At 52.8% G+C, this 18,441-nt stretch overlaps 6 protein-coding genes and 1 non-coding gene across 7 annotated transcripts; 3 read left to right on the plus strand and 4 right to left on the minus strand.

Moving 5' to 3' along the window:
* Positions 1-1,250: 1,250 nt before the first annotated feature.
* Positions 1,251-2,660, plus strand: BO72DRAFT_373932 (uncharacterized protein; the record flags this gene model as incomplete). Its single annotated transcript, XM_040941107.1, has 2 exons — positions 1,251-1,459; positions 1,520-2,660. 2 exons carry the CDS (start codon positions 1,251-1,253, stop codon positions 2,658-2,660), a joined length of 1,350 nt encoding a protein of 449 aa, XP_040803269.1.
* Positions 2,661-3,112: 452 nt separating this feature from the next.
* On the minus strand, positions 3,113-4,602 carry BO72DRAFT_56083 (urease accessory protein UreD). Its single transcript, XM_040950525.1, has one exon. It carries the CDS (start codon positions 4,339-4,341, stop codon positions 3,256-3,258), a length of 1,086 nt encoding a protein of 361 aa, XP_040803270.1. The 5' UTR covers positions 4,342-4,602; the 3' UTR covers positions 3,113-3,255.
* A 1,104-nt stretch (positions 4,603-5,706) lies between these two features.
* BO72DRAFT_374072 (cohesin subunit IRR1) lies at positions 5,707-9,531 on the plus strand (the record flags this gene model as incomplete). The annotated part of the gene is made up of 2 exons (XM_040941113.1): positions 5,707-6,235; positions 6,296-9,531. 2 exons carry the CDS (start codon positions 5,707-5,709, stop codon positions 9,529-9,531), a joined length of 3,765 nt encoding a protein of 1,254 aa, XP_040803271.1.
* A 1,611-nt stretch (positions 9,532-11,142) lies between these two features.
* On the minus strand, positions 11,143-13,142 carry BO72DRAFT_457371 (karyopherin alpha; the record flags this gene model as incomplete). Its single annotated transcript, XM_040946331.1, has 3 exons — positions 11,143-12,054; positions 12,115-12,624; positions 12,909-13,142. The coding sequence occupies 3 exons, from the start codon at positions 13,140-13,142 to the stop codon at positions 11,143-11,145; spliced, it is 1,656 nt and encodes a 551-aa protein (XP_040803272.1).
* Positions 13,143-13,598: 456 nt separating this feature from the next.
* Positions 13,599-13,671, minus strand: BO72DRAFT_t82. The gene has a single exon. It is a non-coding gene; the product is annotated as a tRNA-Thr (tRNA).
* An 18-nt stretch (positions 13,672-13,689) lies between these two features.
* BO72DRAFT_526336 (telomere-binding alpha subunit central domain protein) lies at positions 13,690-16,121 on the plus strand (the record flags this gene model as incomplete). Its single annotated transcript, XM_040950025.1, has 4 exons — positions 13,690-14,321; positions 14,384-15,299; positions 15,357-15,723; positions 15,800-16,121. Exons 1-4 carry the CDS (start codon positions 14,052-14,054, stop codon positions 16,119-16,121), a joined length of 1,875 nt encoding a protein of 624 aa, XP_040803273.1. The 5' UTR covers positions 13,690-14,051.
* Positions 16,122-16,295: 174 nt separating this feature from the next.
* BO72DRAFT_446545 (CCCH zinc finger protein) lies at positions 16,296-18,422 on the minus strand. Its single transcript, XM_040944318.1, has 4 exons — positions 18,046-18,422; positions 17,824-17,967; positions 17,412-17,754; positions 16,296-17,345 (listed from the first exon to the last, which is right to left on the minus strand). Exons 1-4 carry the CDS (start codon positions 18,118-18,120, stop codon positions 16,528-16,530), a joined length of 1,380 nt encoding a protein of 459 aa, XP_040803274.1. The 5' UTR covers positions 18,121-18,422; the 3' UTR covers positions 16,296-16,527.
* Positions 18,423-18,441: the final 19 nt, after the last annotated feature.

Genomic DNA, 18,441 nt, shown 5'->3' on the forward strand with positions numbered 1-18,441 from the left:
AGACTTGACAAGTTAAGTCCACCGTCCAGTAGCCCTAAATCCCCGATCGAGGCAAAGTCGGGATTCCAGACTCTTTAAGGCTGTCCCTGAGTGTGTTCATGTGATGGCCCTTCTTTTCCTAGCGTCCTTTTTGCGCAGGTAACTGCTTTTGGCTCGGGGGCTTTTTTTTTCTTTTCTGTGTATGAATTTTTGGGTTTATTGCCCGAGGGGTTGGGTGAGTGTGAATGGTTGGTGAGTGGTGAGTGGTAGTTAAGTTGGAGAAGATCGTGCAGCGCGGAGAGAGAAAGAGAGGCCGGGGGCGTGTGTCTCAGGGTTCAACCTTTGCTGATTTTTTTTCTTTTTTTTTGGACTTTTTGGTTTTTCTTTATGGTTCAATATAGGCAGCAGAATTGCACGAGGATGAGAAAGACCATGTTGTTGTCTAGTGGAGAGGACTGGCACAATATGAAGATACTCACCCATGCACAGTACTCGAATAGTTTTACACGCTGGATCCAATCAATCGGACCACCTCCTTCAGGGTCTGGGTCCGATTAGCGGAGTTCTTTTTACAGTTCCAGTTTACCGGACTGTGCATGTCCAGTAAATCAGAGTTTGGCCTCCTCCTCCTCCAATGACAACCTCGCTCCCAGCACATGGGCTGTCCGATTTAGCCGTGAAGACACAGAACGCCTTTCTTTAAATTGAAGAGAACAGAATAACTAAACCTCATGATCTGCTCTTGTTGTTTCTCTGCTGCTTGTGGGTGTAAAGAAGGCTATGATGAGATGTGAATGACTCGGACTGGCAGACTGTCTGACTGACTCTTGCTCACTGCATTGCATAACTACTTCACTTGCAGTCTTGACTTTCAACCTTGAACTCTTCTACTCCCTCCTTCCCTGCCCACCACAACTACACTTCTTTTCCTACAACACAACCACCATCACCACCATCCTGTCTACAGGACAGGGAGGCAGGCTAGCAAGAGATACAACTCTTTGCGATTTACTCTTGTATCTCTACACCTCTACTGTTACTTGGCTGATCTGCCCTCACCTTCCCCGCATTCTTTCTGTTCCTCACCATCACCACCACCGATGTTGACCCCCACCGAGCGCTACCAGCAGATGGACCACCATCCTTGGGTGAGCGATTTCCACATGGACACCAAGAGCCCCAGCATCGCATTCAGCGAATTTGATCCCGAGGCCGACCCTGAGCGATCTCAGGGATTCCGTCGCAAAGACCAACATCCACCGTCTTTGTGGATGCGGGGACTGGGTCTTATCGCCGGCTTGATTGTTGCACCTCGCGATAAACGGGCCGAGGCAGCTCGTCCTCTGCTTGGCTCGTCCTCCTCCTCCGCCTCTTCTTCCTCCGCCACTCTTTATCCCAATTCATCTGTGCGACAGTTTCCCAAACCCAGATTTCTGCTTCGTTGTCTGCTTTACCCGATCGCCGGTTTCTTGATCATGCTGTAAGCCAATCCCTCACTCCAAATGCGAACGAACACCTGAACTCATTCACCGCCAAACAGAGGCATTGTGCAATTTATCTCCATCGCCTGCGGCATAGTTATCGCATTTTTCCCCAGCGAACTCGACCGTGCAACCGAGCGGTGGCAATCGCACAGCACAACCCAGTCTATCGACCTGTCCCACTGGCCCACCGATGCCTCCCGTGACATCATCCCCGTGGCCTGCCACTCGCACAACGACTACTGGCGTCCCGTGCCGTTATTCTCCGCCATCCAGGCCGGCTGCATCGGCGTCGAGGCCGATGTCTGGCTGTTCGACGAGGAGCTCTACGTGGGCCACACCACCTCAGCGCTGACTCCGAAGCGCACCCTGCGTAGTCTGTACATCGACCCCCTGCTCCGGGTCCTCGAACAGCAGAACCCGCTCACCGAGTTCCACCCCCACCGCCAACGCCCCCTCCAGGGCGTCTTCGACACCGACCCCGCCCAGACACTGGTGCTGCTGATCGACATCAAGACCGACGGCCAGGACACCTGGAACCAAGTCGCTGCCCAGCTGACTCCGCTGCGTGAACGCGGCTACCTCACCTACTTCAACGGCACCGCCCTCATCCCCGGCCCGCTCACCGTCGTCGGCACGGGCAACACCCCCTTCAGTCTCGTCACCGCCAACACCACCTACCGGGACATCTTCTTCGATGCGCCGCTCAACCTACTCACCGAGAACGCAGCGGAGGGAGCCACGGACGCCGCTTCGCCAAGTGAGCAACAATCGCACGACCAGCTCCCTCAAGCCCTGGCCGCCGCCCCCGCGATCACCGTCCGCGATGACGAAACCGACAACCCGACCACGCCGGCGGAGAATGTCGGTCAGGGTCTCTCAGGCGTCACGCCGCAGTCCGAATCCTTCGACTGGACCAACAGCTACTACGCCTCGGTCTCCTTCAAGAAGTCCATCGGCTCCCCGCGCGCCTTCCGGCTCTCGGATCAGCAGATCGACCGCATCCGGGCGCAGATCCGCGCCGCTCACCGCCGCGGCCTCAAGGTCCGGTACTGGGGCCTGCCGAGCTGGCCGCGCAGCCTCCGCAACCATCTCTGGGCTGTCCTGGTGCAGGAGGGCGTCGATATCCTGAATGTCGATGATCTGCAGAGCGCGACCCGGCAGGATTGGAGGCCCAAGTTGTCCGATCTGTGGAGTTAGTTAGTACTCACACACTAGGTAATTTTCTTTTTCCTTAGGAGATGCAAGGGAAGGGTCTGAGCTATGTGAAGATGAAATTCGATAGAAGGCGTTTTTTTTAGGGGGGGTTATGGTTTCTCGCGGCTCGGCGTGGCTTTCTTATGATGAGATTTCTTATGGTGATACCCTTTATCTTTTTGGCGATGGGCCCATTGATTGTTTGTTTTGGGTTCTCTTACGTTGCACTTTGTTTTATGACTACGGGATGCTACGCTGGTCTTGATATGGATTGCTTCTTGACAGGCTCGGATTTATTGCGACGGGATTGTTCATGCGTGGGCGGAGGCATGTTGGTTTTTCGTTCTAGACTAGGTTGCTTTTGTGCTTCTTTTTGACTTCCTAGAAAGACGGAGACAAGAGAGAACAGAATCTTCGATAGAGGTATTAGTCTTTAGCTTTTGGCAAACCAAATTTCTTGCTTGAAATTGTGCTAGCTATGGAGAAACCTGGGTGACAGGTAACAATTTGGGTATCATTTGACCAACTCGTGGGTCATGGGGTAAACAAACACAAAGAAAAACGCTTTTTTTGGGAGGCTGGAACACACAAAAAATGCTCACAAGCAGAATAATGCCTCCTCGCCAAACTCCGTGTAGACCGTGCCTTCCTCCCTCAGGATTGCACCTAACCAGTCCTTGGCCGCGGCGAAGTCCGGCGCGCCGAACTTCACTAGCACGAACCCGGCGCGGACCCGAGCCGCTGTGAAGGTCACCTGGGAGTCAAAGTTGGGGGCGGGCTCTGTCGCGGCCGAGCTACTGCACACAGCCGGGGAGGACCAATTGCGGGCCCCAATGCGCGGCAGGGAGGTGAACCGGTTCATGAAGAAATTGGCCAGGTTCTCGAATACGGGACCGTAGAGGATCAATGTCCCCACAACACCGTGCGGATACGTTCGTTCCCGGATCAGATTCGACTGCGCCAGGAGCTCGGGGTCTTGAGCCAGCTGATCCTCATCGAGTTCGCGGTCCAGAATGAGCGAGTCGCGAAGGAGAAGCTTCTTCTTGCCGGACTCGTCAGTCGTCCAGACCTCGTTCTTGCCGCGCCAAAGATGAAAATCCCAGTTCTCTCCGCGCGAGGCACGGCCCTGCGTCACCCAGTCCAGAATACACAGGCTGCTGCGGTGAGGGTCTTTGCTGGAGGTGGGGCCATCGATGGTGAATGTTTGCACCTGCTCGTAACGGCTGTCCTTGTAGGGCACGGCGGGGTCTGGGAGGTAACAGAGGGCGGCCTCTTGGCCAACGTGAACGGTGAGGTGTTGACTGCTCTTGTCGGAAAGAATGTGTTTAGGAGTGCCGCGTTGGCCCTTGACGCTGGCGTTGGGCTCGGTCTTGAAAATCTTGGTGCTCCCTTGCGGGGTGGTCACCACCATTCGGGTCCGCGGATCGAGCGTAATCGAGACATTGATCTTGTCACCGGGCAGAAGACCGCCGCCGTAGGTCAGGAGGTAGAGGTGCACGGGTTGCGAGGGAGAGGTGAGCGCCGAGGACTTGGGGACGAAACCCGGGGTACGGGTGAGGAGTTTGAGGGGGTATTTGTAGGTCAGGGTTGTCAGGGTTGGATTCGAAGGTGGCAGCAGGGAGAGGACAACTCTGCCCTCTCCTGGCTTCGCTATGCACGACTCAAAGGGGGATTTTATTGGCATGCTGGTGGCAGTGGGGGGTGCGGCAGCGGCAGCGGCAGCGGGGGAAAGGATGTTTCAGAGAAGAATGTGTTTTCTTGACGTTTTTTTTTATTGCGGGGAAAGCTCCCGGGGGTGGACAAGCGGGAAGAGGCTAGAAGAACGAGGATTTAGGAAGAAATACTCGAGAAGAAAGAAAAGAGAGGGTCGTCGATCCGTCGGCTTTTAACAACATCGTCTCTCTTCACTTCTCCAGCAATGCTCTTTTTATTTTTGGATCAATCTCAAAAAGCAATTCCAGACAACCAAGGAGATGGCGTCATGAAATGGGTGAGTTGGTCGTCAAACGCTCTAAATCCCTTGGCCCTGCATTGATTTTGCAACCATCAATGGAGCTTGTGGCCTTTGTTGACGAAAGAGATCCGGCAGATCGCACTATCGACGCAGGAGTCCCCAGTTTTACTGAAGTTTGATGGGCGTGAATGACTGCGAATCCTTAGGCAGAAGCGGGGTTCAATTGACCCCGTGAACGCGGATTCAATGATTCACAGTCTGGTCCTTCTTGGCTCTCCGGAAGCGAGTGAATGAAAGGAGAGGGGATGGAGTTTGAATGGAGTTGAATGGCGCTGAAGGGGCGTTGACTGGCGTCGACTGGAGCAACAAAAGACCGAGTGAGGCACAGCCCATGTTTTCATTACGGCATAAATATCACCAACTCCGCACTTTCCTCTTTGAGTCATGTCAGCTAGTTAGTCAGGTGATCTGGTTAATTATTCTGCCACTTCTTACCGTCTTGGCACGAGATCCCGTGACTTGCACGAATCAGTAACCCCGTCATGCCTCAGGCATTAAATCCCAGGCACCCAAACTCGGCCAGCGCGTCTCTGTAGTGTCTGTCGCCTGTTCCGTCAACGGAGGGACTCCTTCAGTACTCAGTAACGTAACTCAACATAGCAGCGACAGCAACACTGCAGCATCGCTTGCTTTCCATTCCCCTCACTCTCTCACTCACCACCCTTTCCCCTCCTCCCCCCTTCTTCAGTAATTATTCTCCGCTACGTTGGTCCAGTCCCACTTACGAAACGCACACGCCCTCCAATTGATTATCCCCGTGCCTCTCTGCCAATTTCCCCTACTGCTTACCTAGTATTCTGTTTCCGCCTTGTCCGCCCACCCGCAGTGCCAACCAAACATACGCGCGCGCAATCCGGTGCAGAAGCCCAACATCGCGTTCCCCGATTCCGTGCCGATCTAGCGTCTATCCAGTCAACAACCCAGTACGCTCTACTACCTTGCGCCAGCTGCTCAGCCTCGGCGTATTCATCTCTTTCAATCTGACTGACCATGCGTAATCAAATTATAGTGAATTAATCCTCGAGTCTGACCAGAATGGAGACCGAGTCGCCCCTCTCAACGCCTCAGCCCGGGCCGGCCACCCAGAGCGACGCCTCCCCTTCGACCGATCGGAGAAAGTCTGGCCGCGTGACGCGCAGACCCGAACTCTACTCACAAAGATACAGCGCCAGCAACGGCGCGACTTCCAGCGGTGCGAAACGCAAGCGTGCCGCGACCGCCGACAGCAACGATGAAGGCGAGGAAGGCGAACAGAGTGAGGACCACGCGTCGGAATCCGACGACATCGAATCCGCCGACGAAGAGCCCGACGAGGAAGAACTGAGAGAGCAGAAGCGCGCCGCGCGCAAGGCTTCATCGAAAAAGCAGACTTCCGGGTCATCCAAATCAAAGTCGAACAAGTCTCAGTCGTCTCGATCGGCCAAGAAACCCAAGGTCGCTGCTGCTGCCGGCAATAGCATCGGCCGCCAATTGGCCCTGCGACCCGCAACCAACGGGAAGCGGTCGCGGCCCAAGCAGATGAAGGCGCGATTGACCATGGCTGCTCGACAAGGCGGGCTGTACGGTAAGCATTTCAACGTCTCGAATCTTGCATGGCCGTGCGATTGCTGACAGTGTGGTCTAGCGGAGATCTTTGGGAAGGATCGCAATGTGGAAACTGTTGCCGCGGAATGGCTCACTGCATACCAAGAGGATCAGTCGGCGGCCGTGACTGAACTGGTCAATATGATGCTCAGGTGCTCCGGGACCGATCTTGATGTCGATACGCACGATATTGAGGATGTAGACAACGTACCAACCCGTGTGGGAGACTTGGCGACGCGGTACGATGCGGTTGGAATCACTGAATATCCCCTCATATCGAAATCCCGGAAATTGAGGTCATTCCAACCCGTCCTCGAAAGCTTTTTCATGGCTCTGATCCAGACTCTGCATCACTCCTCTGTCCTGTATACCGATCCCAACTTGTTCGAAAATCTGCTGGTCTGGATTGCCGGGTTCTCCACAAGCAGGTGCCGACCATTTAGACATACGGCGGTCGTCATTACTATGACAATCATGAACGCCTTCTGTGATCTCGCTCGAGAAATCACCACTCTGGTTTCCACATCTCGCAAGCAGCTCGAAAGTGAAAGGAAGAAGAAGAATGTGAACAAGGGGAGAGCGGATGCGATTGCGTCAGCTATAGAAGACAATGAACAGAAGATCGAGGTGATCGATGACGCTCTGAAAGACGGCGTGGACATCATCTTCGTGCATCGCTACCGGGACGTTGACCCCCACATTCGAACCGAATGCATGATATCTTTGGGACGGTGGATACGCACGTATCGAGAATATTTCTTCGACGGACAATTTCTTCGATTCTTCGGCTGGATCCTTGCGGACCCTGTTCCTCAGGCACGCCTTGTTGTCGTTAACCAGCTGCGCGATATTTATGGAAACAGAGACAACGTCGCGGGACTACGAGCATTCACCGAACGCTGGCGGCAACGCTTGGTTGAAATGGCCGCCCACGACGCAGATATCACAGTACGCGCCTCGGTAATTGAGCTGCTCGACATCGTCCGTGAGACTGGACTGATTGAGCCTGCCGATATAGACACGGTTGGTAAACTCATTTTCGATAACGAGGCGCGGGTACGCAAGGCAGCTGGCCGTTTCTTCGTTGCCAATGTTGAAGACGTGTTCGACTCTACCTTGGAGGAACTCGGCGAAGAAGTCAATGAACTCTTCGGTGAAGAGGATGAAGACGACTTCGAATCGCCAAAACGGTCTTGGATCAAGTTCAAATGTCTGGTCGATATACTTCAGGCTTACGACAATATGGAGAGCGAAGAACATCGAGAAGACCCTTCGATCCCTTCGCGAGACGCACTTCTGGGAGCTTCCATGGAAACTCGATTTGTTCTTGCCACAGAGGCCATCTATCCTCACTTGACTGACCTCTCCCACTGGCAATCTCTAGCTGGATATCTTCTGTACGATCATTCTCAAATTTCCGACGACATCGCGGAGGATGACGCCGCAGCCTCGGTTCGACAAGCTTATAAGATGCAAGAAGGCCAGGAAGTGATTCTTCTTGAAGTCCTATGCTGTGCTGTTAAATTGCGCGTTCTTGATATCGCCAAGTCTGACATCGATAAGAGAGGACGGAAAGTCAAGAATTTGACCGATAAGATTCCAGAACTGCAGGAGGAAATCGCACACAGTCTTGCACAAATCATCCCGCAACTTCTGAATAAGTTCGGCTCGGTACCGGAAGCCGCCTCTGCTGTTCTCAGACTCGAGCATCTGGTCGACCTGGGCAAGATCGAAGATATTCAAAAAGATGCAACAGCCTATACCTCGTTGCTGAATGATATTAACAAGCAATTCCTAACCCACTCGGATCGGGATGTTCTTGCCGAAGCTAGCGTCGCATTTCTGCATGCTAAGAGTTCCGACGACATGCGCGAGGCTCTAGAGGGCAAGATACAAGAACTGTGGGACAATATGATTGATACTCTGGGTACATTATCTCGGAAAACGGAAGTTGCAGAGGGAGGCTCGATAGCTCCAGCCACTCTCAACGAGCTCATCAACACGGTCACCAGGATTTCCAATCTGGCCAGCATCATCGACTGTACTCACGTTCTGGAAACTATGCCGTCCACTCGGACCAAAGGAAAGAGTCAAGACTTTGCGGAGGCGCCGTTCAACACCTTATTGCACCTTGTCGAGCGTGGACTCCGTGCAGAGGAGGACGATGAAGACTCAGCTAAGGCAGAAACGGAATTGGTGGTCAACGCTATCAGGACCCTACTTTTCTACTTTATGTGGAAGGTTCACTCCTTGGTTTCGACCCTGAATGCCGGCAAGGCATCATTTAACACCGCTTTCTTTGAAGCCCTGACCAAAGGCCGCGAAATGTTTGTGGCAGCATTGACTGCTATTATGAAGAGTCGCTCGGGTCTCGATGATATCCGCTTCTGCGCAGCCACGACTCTCTTAGACCTACAGACTTTGTTTGGCACCCTCCGCCATGCGGGGCTCGGCGTGGGCAACGACGAAGATACCATTTTCCAGACCCAAAGCTTGGTCCACGAAATCGGGGACGAGCCCAAGGCCCTAATCACCAAGCTCCACGGCATCGCGGAACGGACATATGCAAAGAAGATCCGCGTCTCGCTCGAACCCGCCGATGATGACGAGCCTCTGTCCGATGACGATATCCAGAAGGCACCGGTGGATGAAGACGAGGAGGAAGACGAAGACGAAGACGCCGACCAACCGCTCGACGACGAGCGTCTCCGGTCCAGCATCGTGGCGGAGCAACGGCTCTGCGAGCTGACCGGAAAGATCGTCCTCGCCATCGTAGGCCGCATCCTGGACGCATCGGGCTCCGACCAGGGACAACTACGGAAGCGCCTCCTTCACCACAAGGCCAAGCTCGGTCGGAATTACCGCGAGGTCCTGGCCTTCCTTGAGGATCGCAAGCCCCGAACCGCCGCATCACGAGCCACGCCTGCCCAGTCCAGGGCGAAACAACCCGCTGCTGCTCCCGCCCGGCCCACGACCGACAAGCCTCGCAACGGCGGCGCCGCTAGCAGCAGCGGTGCCAACCCACCGACCAAGCAGCGCAAAGAATCTCACAAATCCGCTGAACGAATCGAGGACGATGACGAGGACGACAACGACGAAGAGGAGGAGGAGGACGCAATCGAGGACGACGGCTCTGAAGACGGCGAGGAGGACCTCCGAGCCCGAGGTCTCGTCGAGGAAGGAAACATTGACCTTGACGTCGATCAACATCAAGACGAGGATGCGAACGTGGCCTCCCCTGAGCCGGATGACGAGGACGAAGTCATGGGTGACTGAGATGTTAATTACTGTAGTTTGGTTTTTCTATACGCTGTTCCTCTCTCCTTCGTGTGTGTCCATATTCCATTTGTTTATTTTATCTGCTTGCTTGTTTCGGAGACAAGGCAAACAAACTTAAGTGGCAAAATTTCACGGTGTTCCCCTTTTTTTCCTTTTTTTTTTTCCTTCGCGTGTCTATTTCAGCCTGGGTTCATGCTCTTTTTGCTGTCATTCTGTGTATCGTTTGGTAGTAGGGTAGGCGTAACTTCTATCATCATCTTTACTTCGATTTGCTTTGTTTGATCATTTAGGTTTGGTGGTAGGGCGGACGTACTCCGTACGGCGTACTCTCTGTTTGTTTCTTTTTTCTCGTTCTACACCGGGTAAAGGAATCGGATGGCTGGGTTTGTTCTCAGGCTGTGGGATTGGTCTCTTCTGGTGCTGCATTCAGGATGATTGATCCCCTAAAGCGTGAGGCGTAGGACTTGCCATTCTTTCGGAGATCTTCACTTGGTCTCTAGTATGTGTGCTTTTGATTCATGTGCAGTACCAGTGTATGACCTTCCCGCATGCCACGAGTGGATGAGTCTGGAGAGGTTGTGGTTGAAGTAACGAGAATCAATATTTACTTTTACGGAGAGGATTAGTGCACTTGGATTTATTGACGCGGTGCAATGGGTCTGAGGTGGTCAGGTTGAGGTGTCAGGCGATGTGAGAAGGTAATCTTTGTGCCTATCTAGGTGTCAAGTCCTGGTCTTAAAGATCGTGTACGGAAAATTCTCCTGCTTCGGCACTCATCTCACTGTCACATGCTACACTAGGGTATATCTACGAGCCGCAAAATATACACAAGCTACAAGATCAACCATGATTACACGGACCTAGCGCTTAAGAAGAGGGGAAAACTTTCCATTTTCTGACCTAGAGCGGAAACCATCCCCGCCATCGTCGCTGAATAGAACGATAGATATACCGCTTGGAGAGCGATCTGTTGATCATCAGTCCGCCCTGTCTTCCCCTCTGTGCGTCAGCGGGAAAGAGGGGACCATGCAAAGCTAGCGATATACCACTCTTCCTCTCCAGAAAAGCAAAGGCGGATGGACAGGCATCCGCATTCTAAGCCCTCACAAAAAGACAACCGAGGGGCAGAAAAGAACAACCATCCAGGAGAGACATGAACAAGAGACCGAAAGGGGGAAGAATGAAACAGGTGCGCCGGTGTATGAGGAATGCTACGGTAATAGGAAAAAAATTGGGGGGTGAGTACATGACGGTGAATCTTGTTTATCGTGAACTTATCAAAACGGTATTGTGAGTAGGAGGGGGTGGGGGACGGCGGAACGCAATTGTCGAAACCTCGAGTTGCAAAAGAAAGGGTGGTTTGGGATGAGAAAATGACATTTGTGGCGGTGCAGCAAGTTCTCCCTCAAGCACTCTTGAAGGACTTGAATCAAGAGCGATCGAAAGAGTTCAGAGTCCCAGAGCCTCCGCGTACTCGGAGGTTTTTGGGGTCCACAGCGCAGCCTCCTCCAGCCGCCATGTGTGACAGATCTAGCGATAACGCATGGACTTGACATGAATACACCAGATCGTTGGAGATTCAGATTAAGAGTGCGGACACTCCGCTCCTTACATGTCCATGGAATCACCACCACCGTTGGCGAAGTTGAAGCCGCCAGGCTGCTGTTGCGTCGTACCAAGGGCAAATCCGGTCTGTGTTTGCTGAGGAGCAACCTCATCGATATCACCAGCCTCGTCCTCATCAGAGAAGTACTTCTCGATGATGTTGTACGCCTTCATGTAGATCTCCTCGTTGGCGTTGTTCTGGCAGTCGTGGATCTTCTCCATGCCACCAGCCTCCTCGATGAACAGGGCGTAGCGGTTGACGCGAGCATCGCCAGCCTGAGCAGCTTCCTTGTCCATGTCACCAACCTTGAGGATGTTCTCGAGGCCGTCCAGCGCAACCTGGATAATCTTGTTGTCAGGGCAAGCAAGGAGATCGCACAGAGGCTTGATGCATCCCTGGGTGACGAGGTAGCGGATCTGCTCGGGCTTCTGAAGACCACCGGAGGTGGCGTTGGAAATAGCCCAGCAAGCTTCCTTGCGGGTCTTGAAGTCGCCATTGGCGAGCAGGTTGATGAGAGGAGGAATGATGCCAGCATCGACAACAGCCTGAATCTGGGTGGAGTTGCCAGCAGTGATGTTGGAAATGGTCCAGCAAGCTTCCTTGCGAATACCATCCTTGGTGGAGCTCAGGAGGGAAAGAAGGGCGGGGAGAGCACCGCAGTTGATGATGACCTGGGTTTGGACGTCGTCACCGGTCACGATGTTTCCGACGGACCGAAGGGCGGGGGTCTGAACAGAGGTCGAGGCGTGCATAAGGAGCTCGACAAGGCGGCGGGGAATGCCAGCCTCGATGACAGCCTGGATCTTGTCGTTGGCGCCATCGGACAGGTAAGAGATAGCCCAGCAGGCATCGATCAAGACTTCGTCATCAAGCATGTAGATAAGCTTGGCAAGGACGGGAAGGGCGGGGGCAATCTGTTGGAATGTGGGTGTTAGCGCGAAGCTTTTCTTCATCTGAATGCGGGAGAAACATACGGTGTTCCAGTCAGGCTGGGGAGTCTTGCCACGGCAGAAGTTGCTCAGGGTCCAGGTGGCGTTGCGGAGCATGCTCAGCTTGCGACCATCGTTGATCAAGTTAAGGAGGGGGCGGAGAGCACCGGCGTTCAGCACAAAGTCACGGCACTGAGGGCTGTCACCAGCAATGTTACCGAGGGCCCAGACGGCCTGCTCCCGCACATCGGGCTCAGGGCTGCTCAAGAGCTCGACAAAGATGGGCACAGCGCCAGCCTCGATGACCACCTGGGTTTGCTGGGCGGAACCGGAGGCAATGTTGGTCAAAGCCCAAGCAGCTTCGAATTGAACAAGAGTGTGAGGAGAACGAAGGAACTCGACGAAGCGGCTCACGACTCCAGTCTCAATGACGCGCTCGATAGGAGGGTTGCGCTCCTTGGAAAGCAGCTTCCGGAACTTGGTAGTAGCCTGGATCTGCTGGTCGATCTGCTCGGAGAAGACGCCCTTAACCATCTCCGGGAGCTCAACATTAAGCTAAACGGCAAACTGTTAGCCATCGAAGCGGTAAAGGAAGATAAAGAAACGAGTAACCAGGATGGGGATAAGGTGATGTTGCGCGGGGATAAGTCTTATCCAGCTCAAGCTCACTTTGGCGGCAAGCGGTGAAAAGCTCATTGCTTCGCATTGGCAAAGGTAAAATAAGCTGCGCCGCCACCGCTTGCAGAAAATCAAGCACACGAGCGACAAAACAAAAGGTGATTACATGCTAAATCAAGCGGAAGATGAAAAAAAGAAAGAAAGCGAGATGGAAAGCATACCTCACTCTCGATGGCGCTGGCCTCGTCATCACTCTCAGCGGCAACACCGCCGCCTACACCAATTCCACCATCACGGGTCTGGATACCTCTTCTCTTGGCCAAGTTCTCTTCTCTCTTCTGCTTGCGAATTTCAACCTGCTGCTCCTCACGGCGACGACGGAGTTCATCAGGCTTGAACTGATTTCGGGCCTTGAACTGGGTGCGACGGTGCTCGGGGATGTAACGTTCGGCCATGGTTGCTAGGACACAGGAGGGGTGAAAACAAAGCGCACAGGTGACTGATTAGCTAAAAGAGAGGAGAAGAGAAAAAGAAGCGGAAGGTTTTATGTCGAAAAATAGACAGAAGACCAGTGGAGTGGATGGTTCTGAAGAAGGGAGACCAAGGGAAAGCTAGCCTTGGAGAAGAGGGGGGGTGAGCGCAAAGAAAGAAGTGAAGTTGAAGGAGGGGAAAAAAGTGTTGATGCTCGGAGGTGGGATTGGCTCCAGTCACGGGATGCCTTATGATTTGCTGCTTGCGGTCGCCGCGGGCTGCAAGCGCCACTTCCGCCTAAGCGGTTTTGCCGCGGAGGGGCTGTCTTGTGAGCGAGCTGATTGGTCGCACAAGAAAGAGGCAAAAACAAACATCTTTTTTCGGGGCAGAAAAAGCTCGGTGCATTACAGAAAAAATGCAAAGAATGCAAAAAGAAGAATTGCTCACACTCGGACTCGAACCGAGGATCTCAGCATTACTAGTGCTGCGCTTTACCATCTAAGCCATGCGAGCTAATTGCTGATAGTGTGTGCTCGTTTATGTTATATACTTTAAAACACGCGCGAAAAGGAAGGAAGCACGAAACCGCGGAACGCGTCTCATGATAAGTTGATCGTCTTCCAGCTTCATCTTCTACACTTCCGCTTCTTCCAGAAAATGAATCTCCTAATCCTTACTGACTTCAATTGATGTGATGGTCAGTACTTGGCTTTGACCAACCACAATACCTCTAATCGATTTGACCCTTTTCTGCCCAGGATTCAAGCATTAGTTCGGCAGTCGAGTGGAGGTCAATCAATGAAATCTAGTCCGTGATACCTGCACCGTTCATGGCTTGAAATACTTTCTTGTATCCTTCGCAGACCCCCGTAGTATGTCGACTACCAGTCGCAATGCCGGCCAACTTCACTCCTAGACTAGTGGACATTACCAAAGCGCTCGCGTCTCCTGGCAATGTCAACATCATCGGGGTCGTGGTCGACGTGATGCCCGGCGTCTGGAAGTCTCGAGGCAGCTCTACCTGCATTACCTTCACGATCAAAGATTCCAACCTGGAAAATGGCCATACGTGGGATGGGTTGAAGGTCAAATACTTCAGGGATAACGAGGATAGTCTACCACCCGTCAAAGTGCATGATGTAATCCTGCTGCGCAATTTATGGGTTCGTGATCGATTCATGGCTCTATCCCCTCAAGCAATTGATACTCACAATCCTCGCTGCAGGTCCGGTCATTACAAGGCGGAACTCTGGGAGTGGCCGCGCAGGATCGGGACATCCCATGGGCCATTTTCCGTTCGGACCTGAATTCAATGGCCAGATCCTCCCCGATCTGTGGCCCCCGACCCTTTGAGCCTGACGCTGTTGAGAGAAGGAAGGCCCTATCTCTGCTGGACAAAGTCGCTAGCATTCACGACTTTCGCAAAGCTTCGGTGGAAGCCCGTCCTCCACCTTCCTATGTGGTTCAGACCTCCGCGCCGAACTCTAGGTCATACAACCGCAAGAAATTCTCGCTGATCAAAGATATCGAAGAGCAGACCTTCGTTGACTTGGTCGGGGAAGTGATCAAGATATACCCCAATGACAGCGAGAAGGCCTTGCTTTACCTGACCGACTACACTTCCAACAAAGATCTGCACGACTATTCGCCGGACAATGGCGAGGGCAATGGCGAAGGCTGCGAAGGAGACACCTTTAACTACCAGAGACGATTTCGAAAGAAGTGGACGGGGCCCGCTGGGCAGTTGTCTCTCCCGGTCACATTATGGGAGCCACACGCAGCGTACGCCCGTCAGCATGTCAAGGAGGATGATATCGTTCTCTTGTACAACGTTCACATCAAAAAGAATCGCGTCAATGGGAGATTGGAAGCTACCGTCCATACCAACCGAACCAACCCTCTGGCGGCAAACTTGGTCGTCGTGCAACCTCACAAGGACGTGCGAGCCCAGCAGTTGATCGACCGCAAAACCGCATACTGGGAATCGCACCCCCGGAAACGAAAGCCCGCTGAGGAAGACAACCAGAAGGCTCCCAAGAAGGTCAAGTCAAAGACGCGGAAGAAGGAAGCCCTTGCGGACGGCCAACAGCCTCTGGCCCCGCCCGTCACCAACCGGGGTCGCTACGAAGCAAACCCTAACGGTCAGTCACTTTATCGGGACAGGTTCCAGGAATGCTGAAATTAACGATCCATAATAGTACGCGCTGGCAACCCGTCAGTTCCCACCCGGAGTCTCGAAGCTATAATCGCTTCTGAAGAGCACACCAACCGGTCACCGGACAACATCGAATACCGCTTTCCCTTCCAGAACTTCTGCTATCGAACGAAAGTCCGCGTGGTCGATTATTTCCCTCATGATCTGGAAGACTTCTCGGTCCCAGTTCCCCGAGCCGCATCAAGTGAAGGCAGTGACAGAGAAGACAACGGCTTCATGACTTGGGAGTGGCGCTTCTGTCTCCTAGTCGAGAGCGTGCCCCCACCCCCAGCAGGACAAGCCAAGCAACAAATCAGATTGTTTGTCTCCAAGGGCGAGGCAGTGTACCTCCACGGCATTGATGCGGTAGAGTAAGTCACAATCGTTCATCTTCTACGCAGATCCCATCGACTGACGCTGTACCAAATCGTTATCGCTCAGCCTCAGGAGAAATCCGGTCGACCTTGCGAATCTGCGAGAAAAATTGTTCCATGTCTGGGGCAATCTAGAGGAACTTAAACGAGCGGCCAGAGAGAAAGGCGCTGAAGCACCACATAATCTAGGTGCATTATCTCAGCAACCGTTCAATTGCTGCATTCAGGAATATGGGGTCAGGTGCAAACATTGCATTGACACAGTCGATGTCGACGACGACGGCGGCGGCGGCGGCGGCAGCGACGGCGGCGATGTTGCCCCGGCATGTACCCATGAGGACTGCTTTGGCTGGGAGAGGCGGTTTGCGATGTTCATGACCACAATCGAGGCTTGAGAGGAGCTTGAGGTGACGATTCTTATCTTCTTCTACCTTGACTATACCCTGAATGTCATGCGTCGAAGGTCATTTTCAAGGTTTGGCTTGGGTTTTCAGATCTTCACGTCTTGATTCATTTCATCCAACCATCTTGTATGACCTGGTGGTGACCTCGGGGGTTATATCTATGGGGCAATACCTTTATTCTGGATATACTTTACGTTATGAATCTGAATAGAATGAGACCGCTCCGTATGCTCAAACATATGTCAAATGCACCAACTCAAGGCAACCTCGAGTTAAAGGGAGCAACTTTACAAGGAAATCAGCGCTTCCAAGGGCAGTCCTCAGAATGACAAGAGATATAGGATAACAAAGGGTCAAAAGCTTCTCATCATACTAGATATGCTTGTGGTCAGGAACGCTAAATCTTAGTCACCTTCACAACAGTGGTATCGATTCCATGCGAGGCTGCTTCGAACCGACAACTGGAGCCCCAATGGCACTCTCTCTGGCCCGGTTCGCTATAGGGACACCGGTGTCCAAACGTACATTCGGGGTCATGGCATTCCAGTCCATAGCGGCAGGGGATCATGCGAGCAATGGCTGCCAACATTACATATTCGCTCCTGGTCAATTTGTGCGAGTGATCATGCTGGCAGTCATGTACAGGACAATCCCCCTGCAGATGGTAGTAATTGCACAACTTCAGCTTCTTGAGGCGATTCATGTCCTGCTGGTTTATCTTCTTCATGTCGAGCCTGTCAACTCGTTGCCCGTACTTGTTGCGCTCGACGACCTTGGGCTGTGCGGGCGCGGCCGCTTTGGAGCGCACCACCTGGAATTCTTCTTCTGGGCTGGATGGTCTGGATGAGGCGAGCGATAGTGATACGCTGGGGGTTGTGGACGCTTGGTTCGCAGACCGTGGAGAGAGCTTTGTCTCCGGCTTGGGTGACGGAGTGAGCTGGGAGCGGGGCTGCGTGGCCACGGCAGCTTTCCAGGGAGACCAGATGGGAAAGATTTTCGAGTCACGGAAGATCTCCGGCCACTGCAATGTCCTGAACGATGAGCTGATGGTATTCAAGTCCTCGCCGAAAGGCAATGCTTCGAGCAAGGTCACTCGCCCCATCAGGTCCTTGTCGTCAAGGTGATCTCCCAGAACCTGAAAGAAGGAATTTTCATCCGCACAGCCCAGGAGGATTTGATGGCAGTGGCAATTGTAGAGATTGAGTTCAAAGGTCTCTGCATAAAGATGATGGTCGAATCAGCGTGGATTGAATGCAGGATGGAGACTGACGAGAAGCTTACCTGCAATCTTATTGTGCGCACTATCCGCTTCGGCGCCCGTGTCCACGATGTCAACCGAAGGATAGCAACTATTGAAGCCGCGAATGAAATCCTGCAGCAACGACGGATCGGTGGTTATGCCGCCTCTAATACAGGTCTCGCTTAGTGCTTTCACATTGATATACATTCTTGTCAACAATTTGGGGCCCTTGGCGCTGGGGAGCTGGTTGGCGTTAAAGGCCTCAAGCTCGTCGTGAAGCTTCTGGGCTGCGAGCTTCCCGCCCTGTGTCCCCTTTTTGAGGTACGCATCCTTGAAAATGAACCCAGATCCGTCCAAGAGAACAATTATGTAGGGTTGGCGGTTCTGGAATGGAGTGAGAAAGCTGAGGTCAGCACAGACTGCGTTGCGGGAACTATGTAGTGTCAGACCCACCATGGAAAGCTGGAACCGAGAGACCTGCCCCATTAGTTCCATCTCATGTACTTGGATATCTCGATTGAAGCGCTTCTCGCGCTCATGATCAAGCTTTTCCTGTTCGTATGCATCTTCAAGCTGCGCCACTCGCTGCAGGAGTTCCTGTGCCCCGCGAAAAAGTAGTGTCAACGCAATGTATACATTTATGGATTGTTGCGGATTGAGTAGCTGTGTATGTACCTCGATCAGCAGGTTCTTTTTCTGTTCTGTGAGAACCAGGTTTCTATAGCGATCAAGATATGTGGTGGCCGTCATGGTGATCAGTCAGGTCAGAATTAATAGCGGTATTGGTACTTTTGGCTAATCGTCCAAATCAACAACGAGAAAATTAAGCGTGGAGGTTAGTTAGGAAGAGCGAAAAAGTCAAAGATCAGTGTTATATATATATGAATTTCAAAGGAGCTGGAGATATAGGCAGATGAATTCAGAAACTAAGTATGATTAGACATTCACTGCGATTGAGATTACAACACGAGAGAAGGAGAGGAAGAGAAAGGAAGAGAGGTCGCTCTACAAGGATTGCAATCAAGAGTCAAAGGCGTGGAGCTGGACTGACACTTGACACCAGCCGGCACT

This window comes from Aspergillus fijiensis, assembly GCF_003184825.1.
Source record: "Aspergillus fijiensis CBS 313.89 unplaced genomic scaffold BO72scaffold_14, whole genome shotgun sequence".
Taxonomy (NCBI): domain Eukaryota; kingdom Fungi; phylum Ascomycota; class Eurotiomycetes; order Eurotiales; family Aspergillaceae; genus Aspergillus; species Aspergillus fijiensis.